The sequence below is a fragment of the Exophiala dermatitidis genome (genome assembly GCF_000230625.1).
Source record: "Exophiala dermatitidis NIH/UT8656 unplaced genomic scaffold supercont1.4, whole genome shotgun sequence".
Classification (NCBI taxonomy): domain Eukaryota; kingdom Fungi; phylum Ascomycota; class Eurotiomycetes; order Chaetothyriales; family Herpotrichiellaceae; genus Exophiala; species Exophiala dermatitidis.
In genome coordinates this window covers 3310075-3332021 of record NW_008751649.1, presented here as the reverse complement: position 1 = coordinate 3332021, position 21947 = coordinate 3310075, and the positions used below count along the sequence as shown (strand labels likewise).

At 52.1% G+C, this 21947-nt stretch overlaps 7 protein-coding genes across 7 annotated transcripts in view; 2 read left to right on the top strand and 5 right to left on the bottom strand.

Annotated features, from left to right (window-relative positions):
- The window catches only part of HMPREF1120_05493 (uncharacterized protein), a gene marked incomplete at its 5' end in the record, with an annotated part of 1501 nt that extends 586 nt beyond the window's left edge, over positions 1-915 (top strand). Inside the window, one exon of the mRNA XM_009159672.1 lies at positions 19-915. Coding sequence (XP_009157920.1) covers positions 19-752 — 734 coding nt within the window. The 3' untranslated portion in view covers positions 753-915. The remainder of the gene's footprint in view (positions 1-18) is intronic.
- Positions 905-2221, bottom strand: HMPREF1120_05492 (uncharacterized protein). The gene is made up of 4 exons (XM_009159671.1): positions 1949-2221; positions 1791-1895; positions 1202-1738; positions 905-1145 (listed from the first exon to the last, which is right to left on the bottom strand). The coding sequence occupies exons 1-4, from the start codon at positions 1980-1982 to the stop codon at positions 1111-1113; spliced, it is 711 nt and encodes a 236-aa protein (XP_009157919.1). The 5' UTR covers positions 1983-2221; the 3' UTR covers positions 905-1110.
- An 89-nt stretch (positions 2222-2310) lies between these two features.
- Positions 2311-4297, bottom strand: HMPREF1120_05491 (uncharacterized protein). Its single transcript, XM_009159670.1, has 3 exons — positions 3703-4297; positions 3196-3647; positions 2311-3131 (listed from the first exon to the last, which is right to left on the bottom strand). Exons 1-3 carry the CDS (start codon positions 3892-3894, stop codon positions 2660-2662), a joined length of 1116 nt encoding a protein of 371 aa, XP_009157918.1. The 5' UTR covers positions 3895-4297; the 3' UTR covers positions 2311-2659.
- Positions 4298-4309: 12 nt separating this feature from the next.
- Positions 4310-8389, bottom strand: HMPREF1120_05490 (GATA-binding protein). The gene is made up of 3 exons (XM_009159669.1): positions 7488-8389; positions 7004-7427; positions 4310-6949 (listed from the first exon to the last, which is right to left on the bottom strand). The coding sequence occupies exons 1-3, from the start codon at positions 8009-8011 to the stop codon at positions 5066-5068; spliced, it is 2832 nt and encodes a 943-aa protein (XP_009157917.1). The 5' UTR covers positions 8012-8389; the 3' UTR covers positions 4310-5065.
- Positions 8390-12835: 4446 nt separating this feature from the next.
- Positions 12836-17428, bottom strand: HMPREF1120_05489 (uncharacterized protein). Its single transcript, XM_009159668.1, has 2 exons — positions 16792-17428; positions 12836-16680 (listed from the first exon to the last, which is right to left on the bottom strand). Exons 1-2 carry the CDS (start codon positions 16801-16803, stop codon positions 15898-15900), a joined length of 795 nt encoding a protein of 264 aa, XP_009157916.1. The 5' UTR covers positions 16804-17428; the 3' UTR covers positions 12836-15897.
- A 189-nt stretch (positions 17429-17617) lies between these two features.
- On the top strand, positions 17618-21410 carry HMPREF1120_05488 (uncharacterized protein). Its single transcript, XM_009159667.1, has 3 exons — positions 17618-17798; positions 17868-17940; positions 18114-21410. The coding sequence occupies exons 1-3, from the start codon at positions 17751-17753 to the stop codon at positions 19079-19081; spliced, it is 1089 nt and encodes a 362-aa protein (XP_009157915.1). The 5' UTR covers positions 17618-17750; the 3' UTR covers positions 19082-21410.
- On the bottom strand, positions 20004-21843 carry HMPREF1120_05487 (uncharacterized protein). Its single transcript, XM_009159666.1, has 2 exons — positions 21545-21843; positions 20004-21444 (listed from the first exon to the last, which is right to left on the bottom strand). The coding sequence occupies exon 2, from the start codon at positions 21197-21199 to the stop codon at positions 20354-20356; it is 846 nt and encodes a 281-aa protein (XP_009157914.1). The 5' UTR covers positions 21200-21444; positions 21545-21843; the 3' UTR covers positions 20004-20353.
- Between the last annotated feature and the right edge of the window lie 104 nt (positions 21844-21947).

Genomic DNA, 21947 nt, shown 5'->3' with positions numbered 1-21947 from the left:
AAGGAGAACAACAGCCAGAGGGAGAAGGAGAACAACAGCCAGAGGGAGAAGGAGAACAACAGCCAGAGGGAGAAGGAGAACAACAGCCAGAGGGACAACGGGGACAATTTGCAAACAGAAATGAAAAGAACGAGAGGCGGAAGGGGGCCGAGAACGTGAACGAGGGCCCCAAACGAGACGGGACAGAAGAACAGAAGAACGATGGCCATGACCATCATGACACCCATAACCAAGAAGAGAAAGAAAAAGAAAACGAAACCCAAATCAAGGATCCCACCACCGACATTGGCCATGACGATCCCCGCGATAACCACCGCGACCACGACCTCGACCATGTCAACAACAACTTGGACCACCACCACGATCCTGATTCTGATCCTGATCCTGGCCCTGCCAATGGCTCTGATCCCGATATTCCCCTCCAGAGAGCCAAAGCTAGAGCCAGAGCCAGAGCTTTCTCCTTTCTCAACCTGGTCGAGACACATAAATCTTCACTCCTCGGCAAAAGCCACAACAAAAGCAAGGTCAATAACAAGGAAGGCGGGAAGAAGGAAATTTCAAAAACACCACTATCCCAATTAGTGACCGATATCTCGATACAGGAGATCCTCCGCTTCCTCGACTTTTGTGAACGAAAATTTGGAACAGAACCCCTGCTGGACGCTTCCCATGTTTGGGTTTCCATGGCCGACAAGCACAAAGACAAGGCGGCTGACATGATCACAGGCGGCGAGGGCTGGAGGGAGTTTTGAAAAATAAAACCATTCTCTTCACTGTTACGAGCCAATGTGAAACGGGTAGAGCTAGGTACTCGTATGTGACTTGATAAGGCAAGAAATCATTACAGGTGCTACACGTAGACAGTTTTAAAAGAAAGAATATTCACGGACAATTTCAAAAGCAATTCAGGAGCAATACTAATTCATTGTTGAAGTAAACTAGGAGTGGTCATCCTCCATAAACCCTCGATGATTCGCCATCATGGTCTGGGTCAAGGAGCGGTAATTCGTTAAACATCAATGTCAATGTTCATACATCAGTGCAGGGGTATCCCATTGTCTCTCCTTCGTATGCGGCCGTCGAAGAGGTCATATCTTTGACCAGAAAGGTTTACTTCTTCTCGCTCGAGATTTTGTCGGCAAGATCTTGAAACAGTCAGCTTTTGTACATTCAAAGAACACAGGTAAAAGTCAATACATACCTGCTGCAGTCTTACTGGCAGTGTTGAGAGCGCTGGCAACCGTGTCTTGGGCTTGCTGCAAGTATCCCTTGCCGGTCTCCTGGGCTGCACCGACATTCTCACTGGCCTTCTGGCTAACGTTGGATGCAGTCTCTTGCGTCTGCTGAGCGGTGCCGGATGCGGTTTCTTGTGCCTTCTGAGTCAAGTCCGCTGCAGTCTCCTGGGCTTTCTGAGTGTACTCGGCCGCAGTGCCTTGCGCTTGTTGCAGATAACTCTTGCCGGTGTCTTGAGCGGCTCCGGCGTTCTCCTGTGCCTTTTGGGTGTAATCCGATGCCGTCTCTTTGGCCTGCTGGGTGTAGTCGACCGTGGTGCCTTGAGCCTTGTTCAAGTAGTCTTTGCCTGTGTCTTGAGCCGATCCAGTATTGGCCTTAGCCTTGTCTGCGTAGCTCGAGGCGGTGTCTTGGACATTCTGAGTTGCTCCGGACAGTTTATCACCAGCAGTGTTGGCGTTGGAACGGGTCTCGTCAGACAGTTTCTGGGTGGTGGATTTGCTGTCGCCTGCTGAGGTGTTAGTCGATCTACCGTAAGGGCAGAGTTGAGAAAGTCATACCTGGCTGAACCAGTCCTGCAACGTTGTCTGCAGTACCCGAGGCAGATTCCTTGGTCTTGTCAAAGGTAGACTTCTGCGAGTCAGGAGTGATCTTCTGCTGGACTTCTACACAGCGAGTTAGCCAGCCTGTCAACAGGCAGGACCGACGGTATACTTACGATCGGTCAAATCTTTACGGCCGGTGTCAGACATGATTGTGGTTGCGAGCGTAACTTGGTTTGGTTGAGTCGAAGAATAGATTGATCAGTGAGTGTGATACTCTGTGGATCTGGGACGAGGCAAGAGTAGTGATGAAGAAGGATTTGAAAGTAGAAGAGAGTTGTTTTGAAAACAGGCAGAACAGGCAGACGAGGCGGTTTTGTTGGTGTCGCAATGTTCAAGTTGGATTTCAAGTTGTTGACGTGAAGGCGCGAGTGACTGCAATGTGATGCAATTGGGAAAGAGCTTGACGTCACTGGCAGCACGCAACAAAATCGTCACATGCGCTTCAAGTTTGCTAGCAGAGCATGTGAAGAATCCCATCCACCAACACTGCAATTCTTCTGGTAGAAAGGCCTTGGTCTCACAGTCCTCAATAATTGAATCCAGATTGCCAGGGTTCTTTCGAATACTCTAGCCTCTAGGAAATCCTGGCTACGGTACGCAGAAAGAATCCATGCCATCCATTTGCAACCCGGAACTACGCGATATCTAATTGAACTAATGGGGTATACGCACACTGAAAGATGGCCTCAGGCTTGCCTCCACTGAGCCGGCACATGATGATGTTGTCCCTTCGCTTCGGCATTGGTACATTTGCCATTACCATCACCATCACCATGATTGTCAATATGCCCAAGGTATGAGAGACGATAGACCTTATGTCTTCTTCAATCGACTCGCACCTCCTGTTCCTCTTCCAAAGGAGGCTGCCTTCCGACGCTGTTCAGATCCGCACCCTTTCCACCATACTCCTTGGGAATTAGTTCGCCCAGCCCTTTGACCTTGCTGTGGGTGAACTCCTTGGAGAGGTTGGCGCCGTTGCTCATGGGATGGAATTTTTTCAGAGTTTTTGGTGCCACAAAGAGCTTCATCAATGCATACACGAAGCCCATGAATGCCGGAACATTGACGAAGAATTTCTCCTTGAGGAGTTCGGGATAGTTCTGCGCGAAAACCTCAATGGTCTTTGTACTGGCCGCTTTGACCACGGGGGACTGACGCAGGAAGCTGATCGACTTGTAGTCATGGACCTGGATGATCTTGTACGGGTCGTGGTCCGCGGTGATGGGCTTGGTGGCTTTGGAAATGTCGAGAGACTGCAGAGCTTCCTCCATGAGGGCCACTCTCCATTCGATGAATCTGAAAATGTGGTCAGTCAGCCATTATCTCTTGTGCGTGCCGGAAAAAATCTTGTGTCCCTTACTCGTCCAAGTTGCCAAACGTCTCTTCCATATTCTTCACACTGCCATAAATGTTCCAGGTGATGATTTCTTTGGCCTCCGGGTCCGCCGAGTCGGCTTCCCCATAGACTGTGACATAACCTAACCCCTGGAATTTGTTGCGGTTGAACTTCTTCTTGATCAACTCCAGCGGCTGCATCTTTGTTCGCCAATCGAGTGTTTTGCGCAGTTGGTCCTTTGCTTTGCCGACGTCGCCGTCATTGGCATTGAGATACTTCTGCAGGATGATTTGCGTCGGGACGTGGTTCGCAGGATCGGCTAGAGTGACACCCCAGATCTCACCGTGGCCGTGCGATTTTGCAAGAGCCCAGAGTTCCTCGATCGGGGTCGCTTTCTTGTCCGCCGCAGGTTCGGTCTTTTCAGTCTGCTTGTTGGGCTCAGGTGCAGTTGCCGGAGCGTCGTTGGCGGTGGTCTCCTATTGCACTGTCAGCCATCAAAAACCCATCCATGTAGACATTAGGGGATTGTACAGTAGCAGTGCTAGGCTTTTCAGCCGGCGCTGTTTCTGAAGCATCGGGAACCACTGAGGAAACCTCTCCCGACAGAGTGGTGTTATTTGGCGCCGCAGTGGTTGTGTTGACGCCCTCATCGGGAACCACTGAGGAGACTTCTCCCGGTAGAGTCGTGTTGTTAGGCGCCGCGGTGGTTGTGTCGTTGGCCATGTTGACTGGGGGTAGCACGTCTCAAGGACGAAGAGAGGACACGAAACAGACAACGAAGCCCAAGCACTTAGTTGGTGGCTCTTCTGCCGAAAGTCTTTTGATGATGGTATGCGTGCAGCTGTTCAGGCACACATTCACCGGTACAGTAGATGCGGTTGCGCGCGGTGTCCCACTGGCAGCTGGGTCTCGGTCCTCAATCTAAAGCCTTTGTTTACACAATCCGCCAGATGAATTAGGGGTCCGATGAAGACACAAGAAAGACAGCACTTCTTTCGTGAAAGGCGGCAATATGGCCTCGAGAGCAAGTGATGATGATGATGGATAGTAAAAGCAACAGAAGCAGACTATGTTCTGATCAACTTGAATGGCACAGTACAACGTAGTCCAAGAGTGTTGATGGACCGTGGAAACCCGTCGATGTTTATCAGCTGAGAAATTCGGGGAATCTAATCTGATTGCGGAGAACAAATCACGTGCCTGTCCCGATTATCTCCGAGATCAAATCCCTCTGGCGATATCACGTCACCTTATTCGGGTGCCAGGTAGTATCTTACAGCTTGAAAAGAAAGCAACTCCGACTCTTCTATAAACAATCAGATATCTCGCTTCAATATCTCTAACCGTAACTGCTGCATTTCTATATATTACCGACTTCATGCGACCACCCCTTCATAGCTGCGACCCGGTATCTTTATGCATACCGCGACCTCATACCATCCATCACTGTGTGCGTTGAAGTGTCATCTCCTTTCTATCCATCGGCCTCCCGAATGTTCATAAATCAATCAAAAAACAAATGCGCACTTCTGCCCGACGCTCTCTATAACCGAGCCATCGAAACAGACGCGGTGATATCACGTTGTAAAAATCACAGTATTGCAGAGGAACAAATCCCACCATTAAATCCGCACATCAGATTGGTAAAATGCTGACCAGCTCGAAATAGCCAAGGACTATTGTTGCGTTTGCCATCGGCGTCTGGTTCAGGCATGTGGCCTATTTCGAAGCTGCCAGATTCGTGTATTGCATCGTCATCAATTCGTAGAACCGGAGCCGGGCTCGCCAAACAACCAAGAAAGCCGTTTGCTTGAACGGTAAGGGAATAGGAATAGTTGAAGCACATGACAGGGTGAACTGTCTCGACCTGAGAGTTCCACGCCGAAGGGATCAATCACAAACTCATGGTCAGCCATTCCCATTCTTGGCTGTTGCCATGTGGACCTGGAGGAATAGCCTGTGCGCTCGAACTCAGCAAACCACCTTGCATCACAGAAGCCATGGTGGTGACTCCAGCTGAGGTAGACAGCGGGGTCGCTTTGGCCCGTGTGACAGTCGCTGGTGCCAACTTTGGTGTCGACTGGCTGCCATCTTGCATATCAGATTCACTGGGTGATGGTGCACTTCCGGCCACAGCAGGTAAGTTGGTGGTCGAGGCCCGCGATTGTCTCCGTTGTCGTTTCGGTGTCATTTGAACAGGCCGGACCATGTTGGCCCCCAGAGCTACAGGTGGTTTGGGTGGTGCCGCAGCAATTGGGACCACTCCAGGTTTGCCTCCAGTCGTTCCCGCGGGGTACGTAGTGGGAGGCGTGGCGGCAGACCCCGAATGAGCAGATCCTTGCACTGAGGCGGGTGATGCTGAAGCTTGATCGCTTGCCGCATTCCCCGACGTTGGTGTAGTTGCTGGTGTTTGCTGCACCGAGTTCTTGCGAGATGCCTTCTTAGCGGCCCTTGTCGCCGCCGAACCCACGGGCATTGCGTTACCGCTGCCACGATTCCGCTTTTTAATGACATCGGTCTTCAGAGAAAGCGGCCGCACAACACCATGTAGCTTGAGGAACAACCCGCATGCATTACAGAGAGGTTGGCCCTCAGGGTTACGACGCCACAACGGTGTAGTTTGCGTAAAACAATTGGTACAAGTCGTTGGAACTCCATTCTGGTCGGCGTTCTTGGGCCCAGGGCTGCCAGGCCGGGATGGTTGTCGGCTGCTGAAACCAGATTCGCCAGGAGAGCTGGTAGTGGACTGCATGTGATGGTTGGACAATGCGGGCGTTGACGTCGTCCTCGGGATCTTTTGTCTCCTCGGGTCTTGATCTCGGTTTCGGATGTCACTGATCGAGGCGGCCGAGCCATGAGTTCGACTGAGCATTGAAGAGCCCCAGTCCGGTGGTGAGTTCACCATTTCAGTAGTGCCCCCAATCCGAACCTGTTTTCCCCCACTGTACCGCGGCACGCTGCCGAATTCACTAACATTAGGATCCCACTGCAGTCCGGAGTTGATATCTAATGTTGGGTCGCCCATCTGTCCGTAATCTGACTGCATCAGCAGACCCCCGTCGCCAAAGTTGCCATCATCGTCCTCTTGATCTGAATCTGCGCCAAATTGGAACATGTTGTCATTTCCGCCCATAGACACTCCAGGAGAGCGGCCATAATCTGGAACAAGGACACTGGAAGGATCAACGTGCTGCTGCATCGAGAACCCGCTCATTGCAGGTGCTGAGCCAACGCCGTTCATAGAAGCGTACATATGCTCATTGTTGCTTCCAAAGCCGAATTGAGAGGACATTGGCGTCATTAGACGACTCGACCTCTGCGATGGGTAGAAAGGCATGGCCCGCGGATGACTACTGCCCTGGTCAAAATAGAATTGCATATGTTCATTTTCGTGACCAGGCTGAGGCGTAGAGACGGTCGAAGGATAGCCGGATTGGGGTGGAGAGTATATATCCGTCGAGTTCAGAGAGGACGCCATGGAGGTTGGCGGAAACATATGTGAGAAAGGACCATTAGTGACCATGGGCGATTCTGCAGGGGAAAAGGTCAAGTTGTGTTGAAAAGAGCTGGCCTGGTTGAGGATAGGGTCATCGCTCAAGTGGACAGAGTCGAGATGCAACGCCATTTGGCCTTGGAAACTAGCCGGGCCCGTGAACTGTGTTGTGTGTTGGTCCAGAGTATAGTCAGGAACATGGTTGTCTATGTCCGAATTGTTGGTACCACTGGGAGCAATCAAAGGTGGTACTTGAGGAGAGAACTCCGCCGGACGTTTCCGATTCTGTCGCCAGGTTAGCTACCCCCTTCTTACAGATATGAAAATGGGAAAACTTACCCCAGCTCTTCTTTCGTCTATGCTGGTTTTGCGCACTCGTTTTGGGACATAGTCAAATTCTGAAGACCGATGTGTGGGCATAGACGTTTGGGGCATAGAAGAAGGCGGTAGCCCCTTGGGGATCTGCAGTTGTGGCTTGTTGCGTGCAGCAATTGGGATTCCTGCAGGCTGTGCGGACCTAGCCTGAGTTTCGGCTTCCGAGGGAGCTGGAGAAGTGATACCGGCAGGTGAAGCAACTGAGCTCGGGACGATGAAGTCATCCAGATTCATGGGGTCCATGTAATGCGCATGGGGCCCAGGTGCTTCATTTCGCTCGACTTGTGCATGTTGTTCAGCCGAGTTGTCGATCGACTTCCGTAGTTGCTGAGCAATGCCACTGGGAGCGGAGACTCGAGCGATCGTCTTCGGTTGAGCCTGCTTTGCACTAAGGAAAGCGTCAGTGCCGGCCATGCGACTGTCGCTGCCGGGTTGGGGATTGGCATACGCTGCTTGCATTTGCTCGCGGCGACGAAGGTTCATAGCCATCATTCGCCATGTCAAATTTTCCATGCGCTCCTGGTTGGGCAACCTGGACTTCGTCCGGCTGTAGAGCTTCCATATTTGAGTGCCTAGAGGATCCTTTTTTTGCAGCTCCTCAGGAGACTCTGAGTCGGGACTCTGCGCATCGTTCTTCCAGTCCGGGAAGACAGTGTCCCGGAGCAACGACTCGTCGCCGCGACTAAAGGGTTGGGAGTTGGCGAGATCCAGATTGGAACTTGTGAATTTGGACAATTGTGAGGGATTAATACCAGCTGGAGCTGCAGAAGGTAAATTTGTCGGCGAGAGGTTGGCAGATGTATTTCCCGTCAGAGCTCCGCCTATGCTGGACCAGGTCGAGGAATCGGTGTCGTCGAAGCTGGAGGAAGGATGAGCGGTAGAAAAAGAGAAGTGGACGGCGTCGGAGTGGACAGCGGAGGTTGTGCGAGAAGCTGCAGTTCCCCCACGTTCTTCATAATCCGCACTGGACATTACCGGGGTCGACAGGAGTCGTCGCGTGCAGCAGGCTGGATGCAAACGAGCAACGGCGTTGATATCATCAGCAGCAGCGTCAAGCGAGCCACGAAATAGTGATGTACTGAAGAAATGGTAGTGGCAGATGAGGTATTGGTCGTGGGAGCGGCAGTGTCATCACCACGAGACGAATAGCCGGCAGACACAGACAAGAAGTATGGCTGGATTCGGGCGTCGGCAACTTGAACAGGTGGGAGGCCGCAGACATGAGAGGCACGCAACCTATGAGAAGAGGGTCGAGTAGCAGCGACAGGGAGGCGTCGAGAGAGGGATGGGGATGGGATGGGATGGGCATGATGGTCAAGGCGCACGCAGGTGGACATCATACAGCGATGGGTAATGCCACTCACCTTCAGGCTGTGCGTCAAGCGTCAGCCAGGGTCGCCCAGATGGTCCCAGAGGCCCGCCGACTGAGTGGAGGCCCATTGAAGCGAACTGGATCCCTGGGGGGCTTTTCGGGGCCTTTGGGGGGGCAATAAGCCGACTGGGCTTGAACTGGAGCGGGCCATGAAATCCGTTGGAGCGCAACCCGATGCGGCGGCTGAAGTGTCTACACCGGACAAGCTACGAGAAGCGGCTTAGGGACTTCTAGGTGCGTGCAACTTGGACGAGGCTTTCGGCTCGGGGGCAAGCAACCAACCCTTGGAGGCATCAGCCCAGCGATCGAGCCAATATAGTCACTCGACCATCTCTCTTCGAGAAGTACAGTACAGTGCCTCATTGGGAGCTCATACATCTACACTGTTCAACGCGCTGTTGGAACCGAACAAAGAAGTTCCGAAGAGAACGTGGTCGGCAAAACCAAAGATGCAGATCGAGTCTCACGACCACAAAGCTGATCATAGTCGCAGTGCTGGGTACGCTCCAATCTAGTTCCTCTACGTGGAGGGCATCAATCACCCTGTAGTCTGTTCTCCATACTCCATTTTCTACATCCGTACAACGCTTCAATGCCTTACTGATTTTCATGTTTGATTGACACTCCTTGAGCCTGTTCCAGCGGTGACATTTTTCCTGCACTTCTGTATGGCTGGAGGACGAAAAGGGATCCCGGGAGGGCCTGTAGACTTTGGTCGGCATGCCGCCGGTCGGTTCCATATAGAAGCTAACGCCAGCGCTGGAGCCCACGAGCGGCAGAACCGGGGATGGTGAGGGCTTCGAGAAACGCAGGGTGCAGGTGGCGGCTGCGCTTGGGAAGTTGGCACAGGACGAGTTGGGAGGGATGAACTGGCAATCATCATTCGTCCAGCGACGTCGACTCGACGGTGCTGATGTTCAAGTTGGCAGCCAGCTTAGCTGCGATTGAGGGTCGGTAGAAATCATCATTTCTCAGATCGCACCTACCGGCAGGCCACCAGTCTTTCGGCGGGGCCTGCCTTGCTGGCGGCCCCGGGCTGGCCTACAAGGGAGGGCTTGAAGGATGCATTATTGGACAAGAGCTGCAGGATGGGGGTGTTCCTTGATGTAGGGGAGGCCCAGTCACTATTTTACTAGGCAGAGTAGCTTCTAATTGTGAGATCCATCGAGAAGTTGAACGGACCTCGTGTTAAGACCGAACAAGTCCATCCTTGGCCGTTTAGGCTGCCTCTGTTGTTCCCTGGCGTGGGTCAATTGGGGGTGTTACCTTCAAAATAGGTCCCGTACTAGCATCTGGGCAACTTCCAGTAGTGACATCCCGCCGGCCTGCGGGCTCCGACTCGGAGTCGTTCTCGGATTCAGTCTAATGCCAGTGATGTATCTGCTATTACTACACCATGTTATTATTACTATTTCACTTCAATGCTGGGGCGGCGTGGGAGATGAGGGTGGTGATGCTCAGGACACTATGCAGTCAGCATGGTATACTGCCTGTGTAAGGTATATATGCACGAAGAACAAAACTATTGAATTGACTGAGCGAGTCTAATAATAAGCGAATAACTTGAAGAACACAATCATTTTGCTGCTGAGAAAATGACTCATCACACTGTCCCTCCAAACAGGGACCACTCACAACGGTCTTGTCGACGAATTTGATGAGCAAAGGCAGCATGAGTCTGCTGTAGAGGGAGTTTATATCCCTCAGTAGCCTGACACAAAGGCAAGGTAACGGTGATCAAGCTCGGTTTCTAGATCTCTAGTCTGTACGGCTCTAGGCTCTGGTTCTCAGAAGGCATGCGTTTAGGTGTTTATTTCTCGTGACACTGGCGGCTGCATGTGCATGGCGTAGAACAAGCAACAACGGTGCTTCTGAAGAACCCACCTGCCACCGCAGTGCCGGTGGAACATTTTCGTGTGCCACTTCACTTACAGCAGCGCTCCACTGCTGTCAGTGTACAACATTGTAGTGGCATCTTGAATTGCCACGGCCCTTACACCCGGAATTGAGCCAGAAACCTTCGTCAACATGCGACAAGCTTATTGTTGCTGTTCTTGTTGGTACCCTTGCGATGACAATCGCCAGGCCAACACTCTTACGCATGTATGCAGCTGAGTGACATCCCGGGCAAAGACATATTGGATCTCAATGTCCATCAAAGCAGAGAGCAAGCGGAATGGAAGTTCGTCCGGTGGGTGTGCACGTCGAACATTCTATTCTCCTTCCACCTGGCAGTGTGTCAGGACTGCTGGTACTTAGGTAGTACTAGTAGTCGGTAGTAGGTACTGTAGGTAGTGCTACTAGTGGCCGTAGTACGACTAAGGTATAGTAGCGCCCGTTATGACGGTGCAAGTGCCTGGATGAGTGCTGATAAATCGTTGTAGGTAAGCCGAGATGATAATTGTATACCGGGTAGATACGGGCGCTGCGAAAAGGTACTTCGTTCTCCTGCAGTCTGCTCCAACTGTGGAGGTACCTGGGGCCTTCTGTCTCCGCTGCTCTTCATCGCTGCAAGTTCTCTCCCCTCTCCAGCGTCTGACTGCTACCACACCATTTTATTCCTCCTCCAGCCTCCGACGGCTGTACCAATGTAGTCAATGGCTATCACAGTTCGGCCTTTTCCTTCGAAAGTTGCATACTACTTCCTACAACGTAATAAAAGGCATCCCACCTCAGGCTGTTAACGTCCGGCAGCAGCTGTCCGTCCCCCTCGCCAAAGTAGCACTACCAACCGTGTGGTGGACATAGCAACCCCCCGGTCACACTCCCATCTAGCGAATCACTACAATAGGAAGCGTCGAGAGGCGGACTCCCAAGGGGCGAGCTGCATGGCGTCGTGTACACCCCTGTCAAGACCCTTGCTCTCTGAAAAGTCCACCACGAACTGGCCATCCCACTTCGAGGCTTGACTTGACATGCAAGCCTACCTAAGCACAGTCTGGATACCTACAGGTACCCATATGGACAACCTGCCACAGAACATGGCTGCCGTGGCTGGCTCGTGTTGCAGACAAAGCAACACCGCCGTGGCACAGTGTACGTGTCCGTTTGCGATTCCATGCCACCACACCAGGCATCTTAAAGTACCTCTCCGGTGACATCCCAAAGGATTATTAAAGATATCTTTAAGCGCAAGACAACACCAACACTACCAGAGCTGGCGAGATGGCGGCGATGCTCTCAGCCTGGAACTGGACGCAAAGTATGGCAGTTGAATCACTTATTTTGTTTAGAAGTGGGCCACATTAAATATTCGCCCGCAATGCCGCACCAACCACTGCGACTACTTGATCACCGAAAGCATGTGCTTCATCTCCCTCCGCTGAAGTGAACCTCTGACGCGGTTCCGACTTTTTCCCTTCGGTATATCTCCGTCGCCGGGCCATGCCAGCCAAAAAGTCCCACCCGTAGGATTGGAAAGCACATGGCGTTGGATACCTTCATTCTAGATTCCAAAATTGGTGCGGCTGAGATCCCGCCAGCAGCGTTCATTCCTCCGAATTTACCCGGGCTCTCACAACTACTGTCTGGTCTCTCCTACTAGCATGGACAACTTGAACAGCGGTGGCCTTTCACCTGGCGTTCTTTACTACTGGGTCACATCGTGCTATGGGCTGCCAGTCTGATATGTCCCTCGGAGGAGGGATCAGCACACTGAAGACCCTTGCCAAAGGTTTGCGTCAGCCAAATCTCGACCGGAGAAACTATCCATGAACCGGTCTCGATTCGAGGTCTTTCGTTGGAATATTTCCCGAATTTTTGAGGAGGCATGCTGCACACCACCCTAACTTTGGCCAACGCGCGGCTGGGACGGTTCGCATGGACCGCACATCGACGATGTCTGAGCGGGCCAACTGCTACGGCGTCTGGAAGCGCAGAAGACTTCAACACCCGTGCTGTACACTACACGATGCAGGTGTCTATGATGCGGATAGCCTCAAAGCGCACCTTGCTAGCATCGCTTCGGTCGAGATTTCAAGTCACTGTTCAAAGAGGCGCAACTCAGTAGTAGCAGGTCTCCTCATGCCTTATGGTGCCAATGTTCGACAGCTCCGGTGAGGGACGGTCCGGCAACAGTGTACATTTCAGATCTGTAACTTAATGGAACACCCGGATCATGGTACTACCAGATCGTCGATCAGTTCCCGGGTGTTCGCATATACATCATGACTATTCCCGACGAGATCGCCATTGTTATCCATGGTCTTTGAGCCCACCCTCCGTCGTACACGACTATCAACAGTGTCAGTTCATACTAGGGTGTACTGCGCTGTGTCGTCAATAGGCGCCATGACACCGTGGACACAGCGATGTACCTTCGGTGCGATCTACTGGCGTACACAGTCTGCTTTCGCGCTCGAAGCGGTCTCTGAGACCAACCATGTCTCCTGCCGTGTTTGAGTAGAAACCGAATTTCTTCTCTCATAAACGCTTGGAACATGCTCCGCCTTACACGATGGATGCCTATAGAAATTGGAATATGGATTAAACGGATGATGGTCCCGGCGACCGCTTCAGACCCTTCTTTAAAGGACGGTATATCAACAACGGCGACATCTTAACGAAGACGGCCAATCAAACCAGGTCCTCCGCATGTAGCTGGACTGCCGTACATGACGAACAAAGCTTTTGGAACTGTCGTAACCGGAGCCTCCTGACCTGATACTCAACCAGCGCAAAGGGCGGTTGGTGTCCTTGGCCTCCTCTCAAGATGGACATGCCATGGTCGAAATGTACCATCCGATGCCGTTCAAAAAATGATTCCAAGGCGGACGATAGATTTCACTCATCCCACACTCATAAAGAGGAAAGATGGGCTTCACGCTTCCCACTCCCTCATTTCTAGCTCCTGTTGGAGATTAGTAGGCCTTCAAGGACGTTTGGTATTCCTGTATGGTCGTTTGTTCAGGGTATTGAAACGCCACGGATAACAACAACCGCATGACTAAAAACCTTCTGTTTCCACCCGCAGCACCCATAACCTAGGAGTTGACCCTGAAGAACCCCCCATATAGATCCACAAAGCCCCCTGTGGCGCCGTCAGGGCACGCGACCATATCAACCACTTGAGCCATGTCGAAGAAACAATCACCCAACTTAGCCTGTATGGATGTGCATCAAGGGTGTCAAGGGTCGATAGACAGGCCGACAGACTCTTGCCATTCTAGAGATCGCAGACGGTTCTGGCAGTTCTGCACCGCTGACAGCAGCATCGACAGTCTTCATGGCCATTATATTCTCTTGTCAATAGCCCCGAGGAGCGAGCATGTGAGTGGGAGCAATCGCAGCTCGTTGTTCTTGCTGGGACCGCGCTCTGTTGTGCAGAGTCGACGCATAGAGCAATTGGAAGGGGTATGATTGGTGCAGGGTGATATCGAGAGGCGCTTTTGGTGGATTTTAGCTGCGTTGTTAGCAGCTTGACCTGTCATACAGCTTGTGGGTTTCACAGGCGGATCTTCCACCGCTCTTCATCCTTGTTCGGCCAAACCCCTCCATCACCCTTCCCGTCAGTTTGTGTCTCCGTCATGGAGACCACTTCAAACCGAAGCGCAGACTTCAAGTTGCAGCCAGCCTGGCCCACAACATCGGGAACGCCCTTCGTTATCGCTGCAGTGGTTCCCATGGGTACCTAGATTGGTTTCAAAGTCATCCATGGTGGGCCAGCCAATCGTGGTCGCTCGAGGGCAGTATTCTGCATTGTATCCGGCGCATGTGCTATCAATCTTGGTCAGTCTGCTCAGCAAATGCATTTTGGTAATTGGTCTATCAGGCAGATTGCCTGCCTCCATTGAAAGGGGCGCTGGCCGGCCAGCATGAACCCCCACGCTAGTGCTAGGCCCGTCTTGCCAGACCTGGAACGCGCACTCGCTGGAGCAGCTCCTAGCACACCGTACTGAAAGACTCGGACTCCGAATGTCGACTGACAACACGAGCCTGGAGGCCCCGTAGGATGCAAGGATGGCGCGGGCTGCCGATTCCAGGTGAGGTAATTCTGTCGTGGACTCCAGCTCGTGCGCAATCCCAAGGTAGTTTGGTCGCTGGTGATGCAGCAACAGTCAGACCGACTATTCATTGCTCGCAACACCACCGGCTGAGTAGGATTCGAGGCGACAGGCCAGCGGCTACAGAGGCCAGTGGTTCCCAAACCCGTCACATTCTTCCCATCCAAGAACTAGATAGGCGGTACTCGACCAATTTACCTCTGTTCGAGCCATGACTCCTGTTATGTGCCGATCGATGTTGCTCTGTGGCACGCAGCCCGTCTCACCTAGCATTTGGATGACACCTAGCAGGCCTGAATATGTGTAACGACCCTTTTTAGGGCCGCCATTCCTTGTTTCACAGGTGAGGATGTACAAGGTCGAGAAGCTAAGTTGGGAAATGAAGTTACAGGTCTGCATTACTCTCGGACTTCTGGAACCCTTTAAGTATAAAACCAAAGCATTGATTGTGAGCTTGGGTAACAGCATGATAAAGCAAAGTCCGAGCGAAAGGAGATCAGCGACAAACGACCAGCCAGTAACTGAACCTGAATGGATGAAAACACAGATACCGATATCAGATACGACGGTTCCGTCTATTTGAAAGGTCACTGGTCTGGCGATAAAGCAAAGTTCGGGCAAAGTTCTGATGTTGATAAGCCTCTGATACGGCCGGGGCAAAGGATCCTTCCCCAGAAACCATGATAAGCACAGGTCAGGCCATGGAATCGACCATCCCCGCGATAAGAGCCAGGGTGTTTGTTCTATATATCGCAGGATCGTCAATGCTTTCCCTGTTGAGTTTCATCTCAGACTAAAAGAGGCCATAACACCGGCTCGACAAAAATGGCCAATTCGTAAGATTCAACGCGGATACCCGGGTCTAGGGAGCTTTGAACAAGGCCTGCAGTAACATCTTCTCCCAAGCCGTGATGCTCTGTTTTGATCCCCCACAAATACCGCATCCGTCTCCATACCATGGTTGGAATCAAATCGACCAGTAAGCCGACCGACGAAGAGGACGGACAGACTATTGAGTGCAGTTGCAGCAAATCAAATCTTGGTCAATGCAGGTTTCCTGTCTCGAAGAAAATGGCTGTTCTTCAGCCCTTTGGCATCGCATCGAGATATAGACTCTGTGACAGGGGAAGGGACAATGCGGCTCGACTCGACGCAAGAACAGGTAGTGTCGCTGTCCGTGACCACTGGCCTTCTTATCCCCAACGCTGACCCTGGAACACATGATATGTGCTCGGCTCGTATCCAGGGCACGTACAGAAATTGCAGACACCCATTGGCAGACAACGATGATCTGATCCCGCGCAGACTCGATAGTAAATAACTTGTTGATTCGTGGCGTAATGCAATGGCTCGTGATACCACGCTCCTAGCCTGTTCGATTGACCGGGGGCAATATGACAAACGGCCACGATGGAGGACTGTAGGACGAACTTCAATATCCCATGCAATGTTATCTGTCCTGGCCGTGCCACACCGGCCTTTTCCTAGCGGTGTGTAGTTGCAGTTCCGCTGCCGCCAGCCTTGTTGCCCATTTTCTGAACCACGCAGCAAATGTAATTTGGATCCGGGAATATGATGATCTCCTGGTGTTTCGTCCGCAATCTCAACAGCTGCACCTCGTCCTCGGTGCCTCTTGTGGTAGTAGTGTCCGACTCTTCATCGTCTCCGGGAGTTCTCCGTGGTTGTTGCTTGTTATCAGACGAGGAGGAAGGTCGCTGATCATTCGTCCGTCCGGTATTGCCCGTGATTTCCGACCCATATCCATGTCCATGCCCATGTCCGCCTGCACCAGTGTCACTGGCACCACGAGATATGCTTCCCAATGTCAGACCCAAAGAGTCAGCGTGCCCGACGAACTGGAATATCGATGATGCCAGCACTTCAAGCGGCTCAGGTTCAGGTTCGGGATCGGATAGTATTTGTGTCACTTCTTGCTCTTGCCCTTGCTTTCCTTCTGCCGGTGTTGGTGTAGCAGCCCCGGCTTCGGCTCCTCCGTCTTGTGATGTCGTTGCGCCCTCGCCTTCCTGCGTGTTTTTGGACATCGGGTTTGATTTCGGAGGAGTACTAGTATGCGGAGGTGGTGCTGGTGCCCCAGTGGAAGATGTAGGCCTACTGGTAGTGTTTCTGGCTACCACACCCGTGGCTCGAATGATGGATCCGTCTTTCCGAGAGAGGATGAGGGTCGATTGAACGTTGGGACGCTCCGTGAGGCCGCGCAGCATGGCGTCGATGGAAGAGAGGCCATTGGCATTTTGGAGGCTTGGCTGCTATAAAGAAAGAGTTAGTTAATGGACTTCGTGTGTAAAGGTAGACTCGGCGGACGTCGGTAGTCGCACTATAGGGTGCTATAGACAGGGGGAGAGAAAGCGGACACGTACTGTCTGTACCATGGCGATCGATGTGTTATCGGATTCAGATTGCGCAGGAGGAGACAATAAGGGCGGTTGGCATGTACAGTGGTAGCATGCACTGGTCGGTTGCGACGTGTGCTGTGTGCTGACGACAGGAGGTCCCGGATGAAGAGGTACTGTACTGTACCACACGGAAGGAGGTAAGATTGGTAGGCAAGTAGGATAGAGAAAGTGAAGACCGCGGAGTTCAGTAGTCAGACTCGAATTCGACCCCCGGATTAGTTAGTGGTAGGTGGAGAGGTTGAGGTTCGAGCCGGGGTCCGGAACTAGGTCGTCAAAGGGCATCGGCATCCAGGATTCGCAGGAACGTGTGAAGCCACCGCACCGGTCGAGCTAAAAGAAACCAAGTTCCAGGATCCGGGGAATCTCACTGCAGGTACGCGGCGGATGATCTGATCTGATCTGCCAGTGATCTGATCTCGAGATCTCGATCGCTAAGGCAAGGTGTCATCAAGCACGGCACACCACACTATAGTAGCTCACAACTGAGGACCCAGACCCGTTAGGAAGAAAGAACGTGGAACGTGGAACGGCGGCAAGGCTCCAGGCTGTGCCTGGGAGTTTTCATTACGAAGGAGAAAAGACGAGGCTCCGCAGCTGCGCGGTTTCGCAATCTGCAAGACAAATTGTCAAGATGCAGGACGAAAGCGGGAAAGCGTCAATTCCAATGCGCTGGATCCATGGCACGGCTCGGCCCGTTGCTTGCGTTACTGGAAAAGGTTTAGCGCCCGACTCGAGCCTTGTGAGCCGAAAACTGAAGAAATTCGCGATTCGAGACGGCCCATCAACATACCTGGTATGCTGTGAAGTCCATTGATTACGCTCGTGATTAGTCCACTCATTCTACTCATGAACACCCTGTCGTCGCTTCAGTAGATCAAAGACACAGAACCAGTTGCAATCTTGACTCTGATTGAGTGATCAAAATGGGATCGAGCGCAAAGAAAAAGAAGGAGAAAAAGAAAGATTTTCAGGTTCGAACGCATCAATCTTGTCCTCGCGGCTTGATTTCCCGTGCACCGACTGACTGTCTCCGGGTACAGAAACAAAAACTCAAGGTCGGAAAGGCCAGGCCCAAGGCCGATAATCATACAGATACCAGCTTCAGTGCAAAAGGTACGTACAGGTTACTCTACCTACTTGGTTGGGTACGCGGAACGCAAACACCATAGCACTCAGGTCTCCGTTCGCGACGATTTGATATGGTGCATTATAGCACTCTTGGCCTCCAAACGTGCGATATATGACCGTCACTTTTTTTATACTAACCAATGCAATGCAATGCACAGCCATCGTCCTCAACCAGCAACTGGACGTGAACGCACCCTCGCAATCCGCAGCATTTCTGCACCATGTCTCGATGCTGACTTCTCGCTCCGACTCTCAACGGCGAGACTCACTGGCCTATTTGACATCTCATATCAGCTCCACGGTAGCATCCAAAAAGGGCACAGCAACAAACACCACGCTTCCCATCACTACCAACGCACTTCTAAGCAGTCTATGCCCACTAACTCTCGACGGCTCAGCCGGCGTTCGACAGCAACTACTCAAACTATTCCAGACTTTGCCCGCCGAAGACATCCGAGACCACGTCGCCAAAATCTTGCCCTATATGCGTGCCGCCATGACCCATCTGTCGCGAGACATCCGAGCCACCGCGGTCGAGTTTCTGAGTTTCCTCATCAGGACGGCCGGTTTGGAGTTGGTCGCTTGCCCCGGAGGCTGGTACCAGACTCTGGAGTGTTTTACTACCGTTCTGGGCTGGCGGGGCCCGCGGACCGCTGATGCCAAAAATTGGTCGTCTACCAAGGCCTCGTTTGGGGGAGGAGACGCAAAAGCCACGGCGCGGATCATGCAGGTTCTCGCGGAGTTCTTGCAAGTCGGATTGGGATTCGATGATGATGGCGGCGGCGGCGGCAATAACACCACATGTGTTTCTGTTTCTGATTTGGCAGTCGATTTCCCTCTATGGTTTACCAACTCACTTATGATGCCGTCCAAGTCGAATGCCTATGCTTATCTGGATCTTTTCGGGACACCGCAGAAGAAGAAGTCAGAAGATGACGCAGCTCAACAGATTCTGGATGATCCTGAGGACCGGTTGCAGCTGTTTATAAATAAATTTCAGCCACTCATCGTGGTTGGTGTTGATGCTGCCAAGAAGGAGGGTGGTGAACTTGGTCGTGCTTCGGGACTCCTTGCGAAGACTTTGGAGCAGGTTCAACAGCGGCATGAAAACTTGGGAAATGTTTGATTACCCACACCTACGCACAGAGAGAGGCAAGCAGCGTTTCATTTCCAATTTTCTTGTCTCAGTGACAGTTGAATTGCTGCTGGGGAATGATCCAAGGTTAGCTGATGGCCTGTCACTTCATCCAACAATTGGGGTCAACTAGCCCTACAGGAACCTTTGAAAAATACGTTCCTGGTCAGTGTGGCTGGGCTGGGCAGAGCCGAGCTTCATCGGTTTACGAACCTCAGCGGGACTATCTAAAGTCAACGCAGACGCAGCAAAAAGCGGTTATTTCTTCTTATCCTCTGGGGAAGCATTCTGTTTCTGCTCCGTTACGCTCTGGAAGGAATATGGCTCAAAGTTTATATGCCCTCAAGACTGTGCCACAGTATCAACTCAGCCCAAATCAAACAATCCTGCGGCCGCTGGGGCGGGATCCTGGCAGCAATACAGATGATCCGACCATGCCGGCTTCATGGACTCCTGATCCTGGTCCTGATCCTGTCAACCATTGGGTTGGATCGTTGTGTTTTCCTGCTCCCTCCATCGGCGCCACCTTTCTCCCTGCCAGCTCCCGTTGGTTCTAGCGAGCAATCGACATGGACAGTGACGGGGTCGACTGATTGATCGCCACGCCATCGGTACCCATCCTTGTCATTCTTGCTGCGGGATTGAAGAACCCTACGAACTTATGCGATCGCGGGCTACAGTCTGTCTATTACCGGCGCGATACCACGGCCATGAGTTGCCCCCACCGCCGACGGTTAACGACATTTAACACACATTCAACACTAAGGCAAGGCCTGGGTCTGGTGTGACGCCAGGCCAACTTTGATGACTCGACCTTCAGTGGTCCAGTGCCGTCAGGCTGAACTGAAGCGCGACACAAGCATTCCGCCCTTGTGGAGGTGGTGACGAGACGTTAGAGCTCGTTCGGTCCTGACGCAGAAGTACGGGCAGCATCCGGGAACGATCAAATTAATTCTTGCGCAATACATGCGCAGCCGAGTCACCTAAGTGACCATACTACCTCGCTGGCTGACTGGATATGTACGATCATCTCATTTAGACGGCCGGGATTCACTCAGACCGATGAATAAAGCAGAGCACGCTCTTTCAGACTATATCCAATCCCCACCTTCACCTTCACCCAATTTGAAGGCCGCCATACATATATTCAACACCCCTTTTCTTCCTTCCGCCATTACACAAGCTGTCTGGCTGTCTGGCTCCCCGGCCAGTCTATTCCATCCACAATTCCACCTCATTCCCATAGTATCCATATCCATCCTCTCATTTCTCCCCCGGCAGCCTCACTTTCAACCACTCGTCGACCTTAACATTAGCCCATTCATCCGTATCAAACCAACCAATATAATTCCGATCCCCAAACCCACCAATCCAATAAACCTCCCTGACAATCAACCTCATCCACACCCCCTTATGAGCAGCCCACTTCTTCCCCGGCAACCACATAACACTATCACGATGCACGCGTGTAAAACAAGCCGGACTATCTCTGTTTTTCACCTCATCTTCCGGGATTTCCTCAAGATACCCCACCATATTCAACCTGGGCAAATTGGCCGCCGACCACGGCTGCCGATGCGTGAGATGCACATATTCGTCCCACCACGACAGGGTGAGCGAGACGTTGGACCCCGCCAGGGCATTCTGTGTCGATGTCGACACCGTCATTGCCAGAATCGTCGGGTTGCCGCTCGGTTCTTCGCATGAGGCGATGTATTCTGGCAATCCGATCGGTGTGTTGGCCACGTCGGAGGGAATGCGGTCGGAAGTGATGTTGGATGGGAATGTTGTGGTCAAAACACCGGTTTTGGAGAGGCCTAGGAGGCGCCGTCCGAGAACTGTGGATTCGTACCGTGATGGAATCCTAAAAGAGGAGGAGGAGGAATCCTCTTCGAGTCCGGCCTCGACGATCTGGTCTAGTGATGCATCCACCACCGCCGAGTTGCTTGTTGGAGTGTCTGGCTGCGCCAACGGTTGCGGAGGCAGTTGGACTTGGATGTGAGGTGTCAATGGGGTTTCAATTTGACTCTCCAAGACTGGGACGCAGCGGCCGAACAGTGGCAGGAGCAGTACAGCTGTCGCGGAGAGCAGGGATCCTGAGAAATACATCTTCTTGAATAATTTGTTTGCAGACTCTTGATTCACCAGGCTGTGCAGTGGTTCTTTTGTATTCTTGGTTTGATGACAGGTACGGTCCACGAACACCGGCTATTCGGTCATTCGGTCGGTCCGTCGGTCTGTCGGTCCGTCAACAAGTTGTCGAACAAGGTATTAGGTCTTGATAAATATCAATGAGTAAGGGATCAAATTCAGTAAGCCACCGAGTTGTCGTAAGCTGGGTAGGGTGTAGTAACCTGTACGCTCGTTCGTTAGTAGTGTACCAGTAAACTGTATGTCTATCCTAGGCTAGGACGGTAAAAGTAAAGTTGGCCAGGTAGATAGATACCTACATACCTAGGCACGGTACACAGATAAGGTAGAGAGGAGGTACCGTAGGTCGTCGTATCGGATTCGATCGGGGTCTGATCCAACGGACGGTCCCTTCGTCAGGTGTGGGAGATACTGGATATGTACAATGTACAGTATATCTCGAGACAACGACTACTCCTAGCACCAGCAGCAGCAGCAGCAGCAGGGTAGGTATTCACACCGCCGCGATGAGGAAGAAGAAACAAACAGTTGAATCAATCAATGGAAGCAGCCGGACATTGGACTGAACTGATGAACCGTCCCGGGATCCACCATGAGGGAGGGGTGTTGCAGTGCATGCTGGTGTCTGATGATTCAAGTTCCCCAATAATCATCTGATAAACTTGCCGCAAAAGATCTTATCGCGTAATCTAATCAGATAATCAGC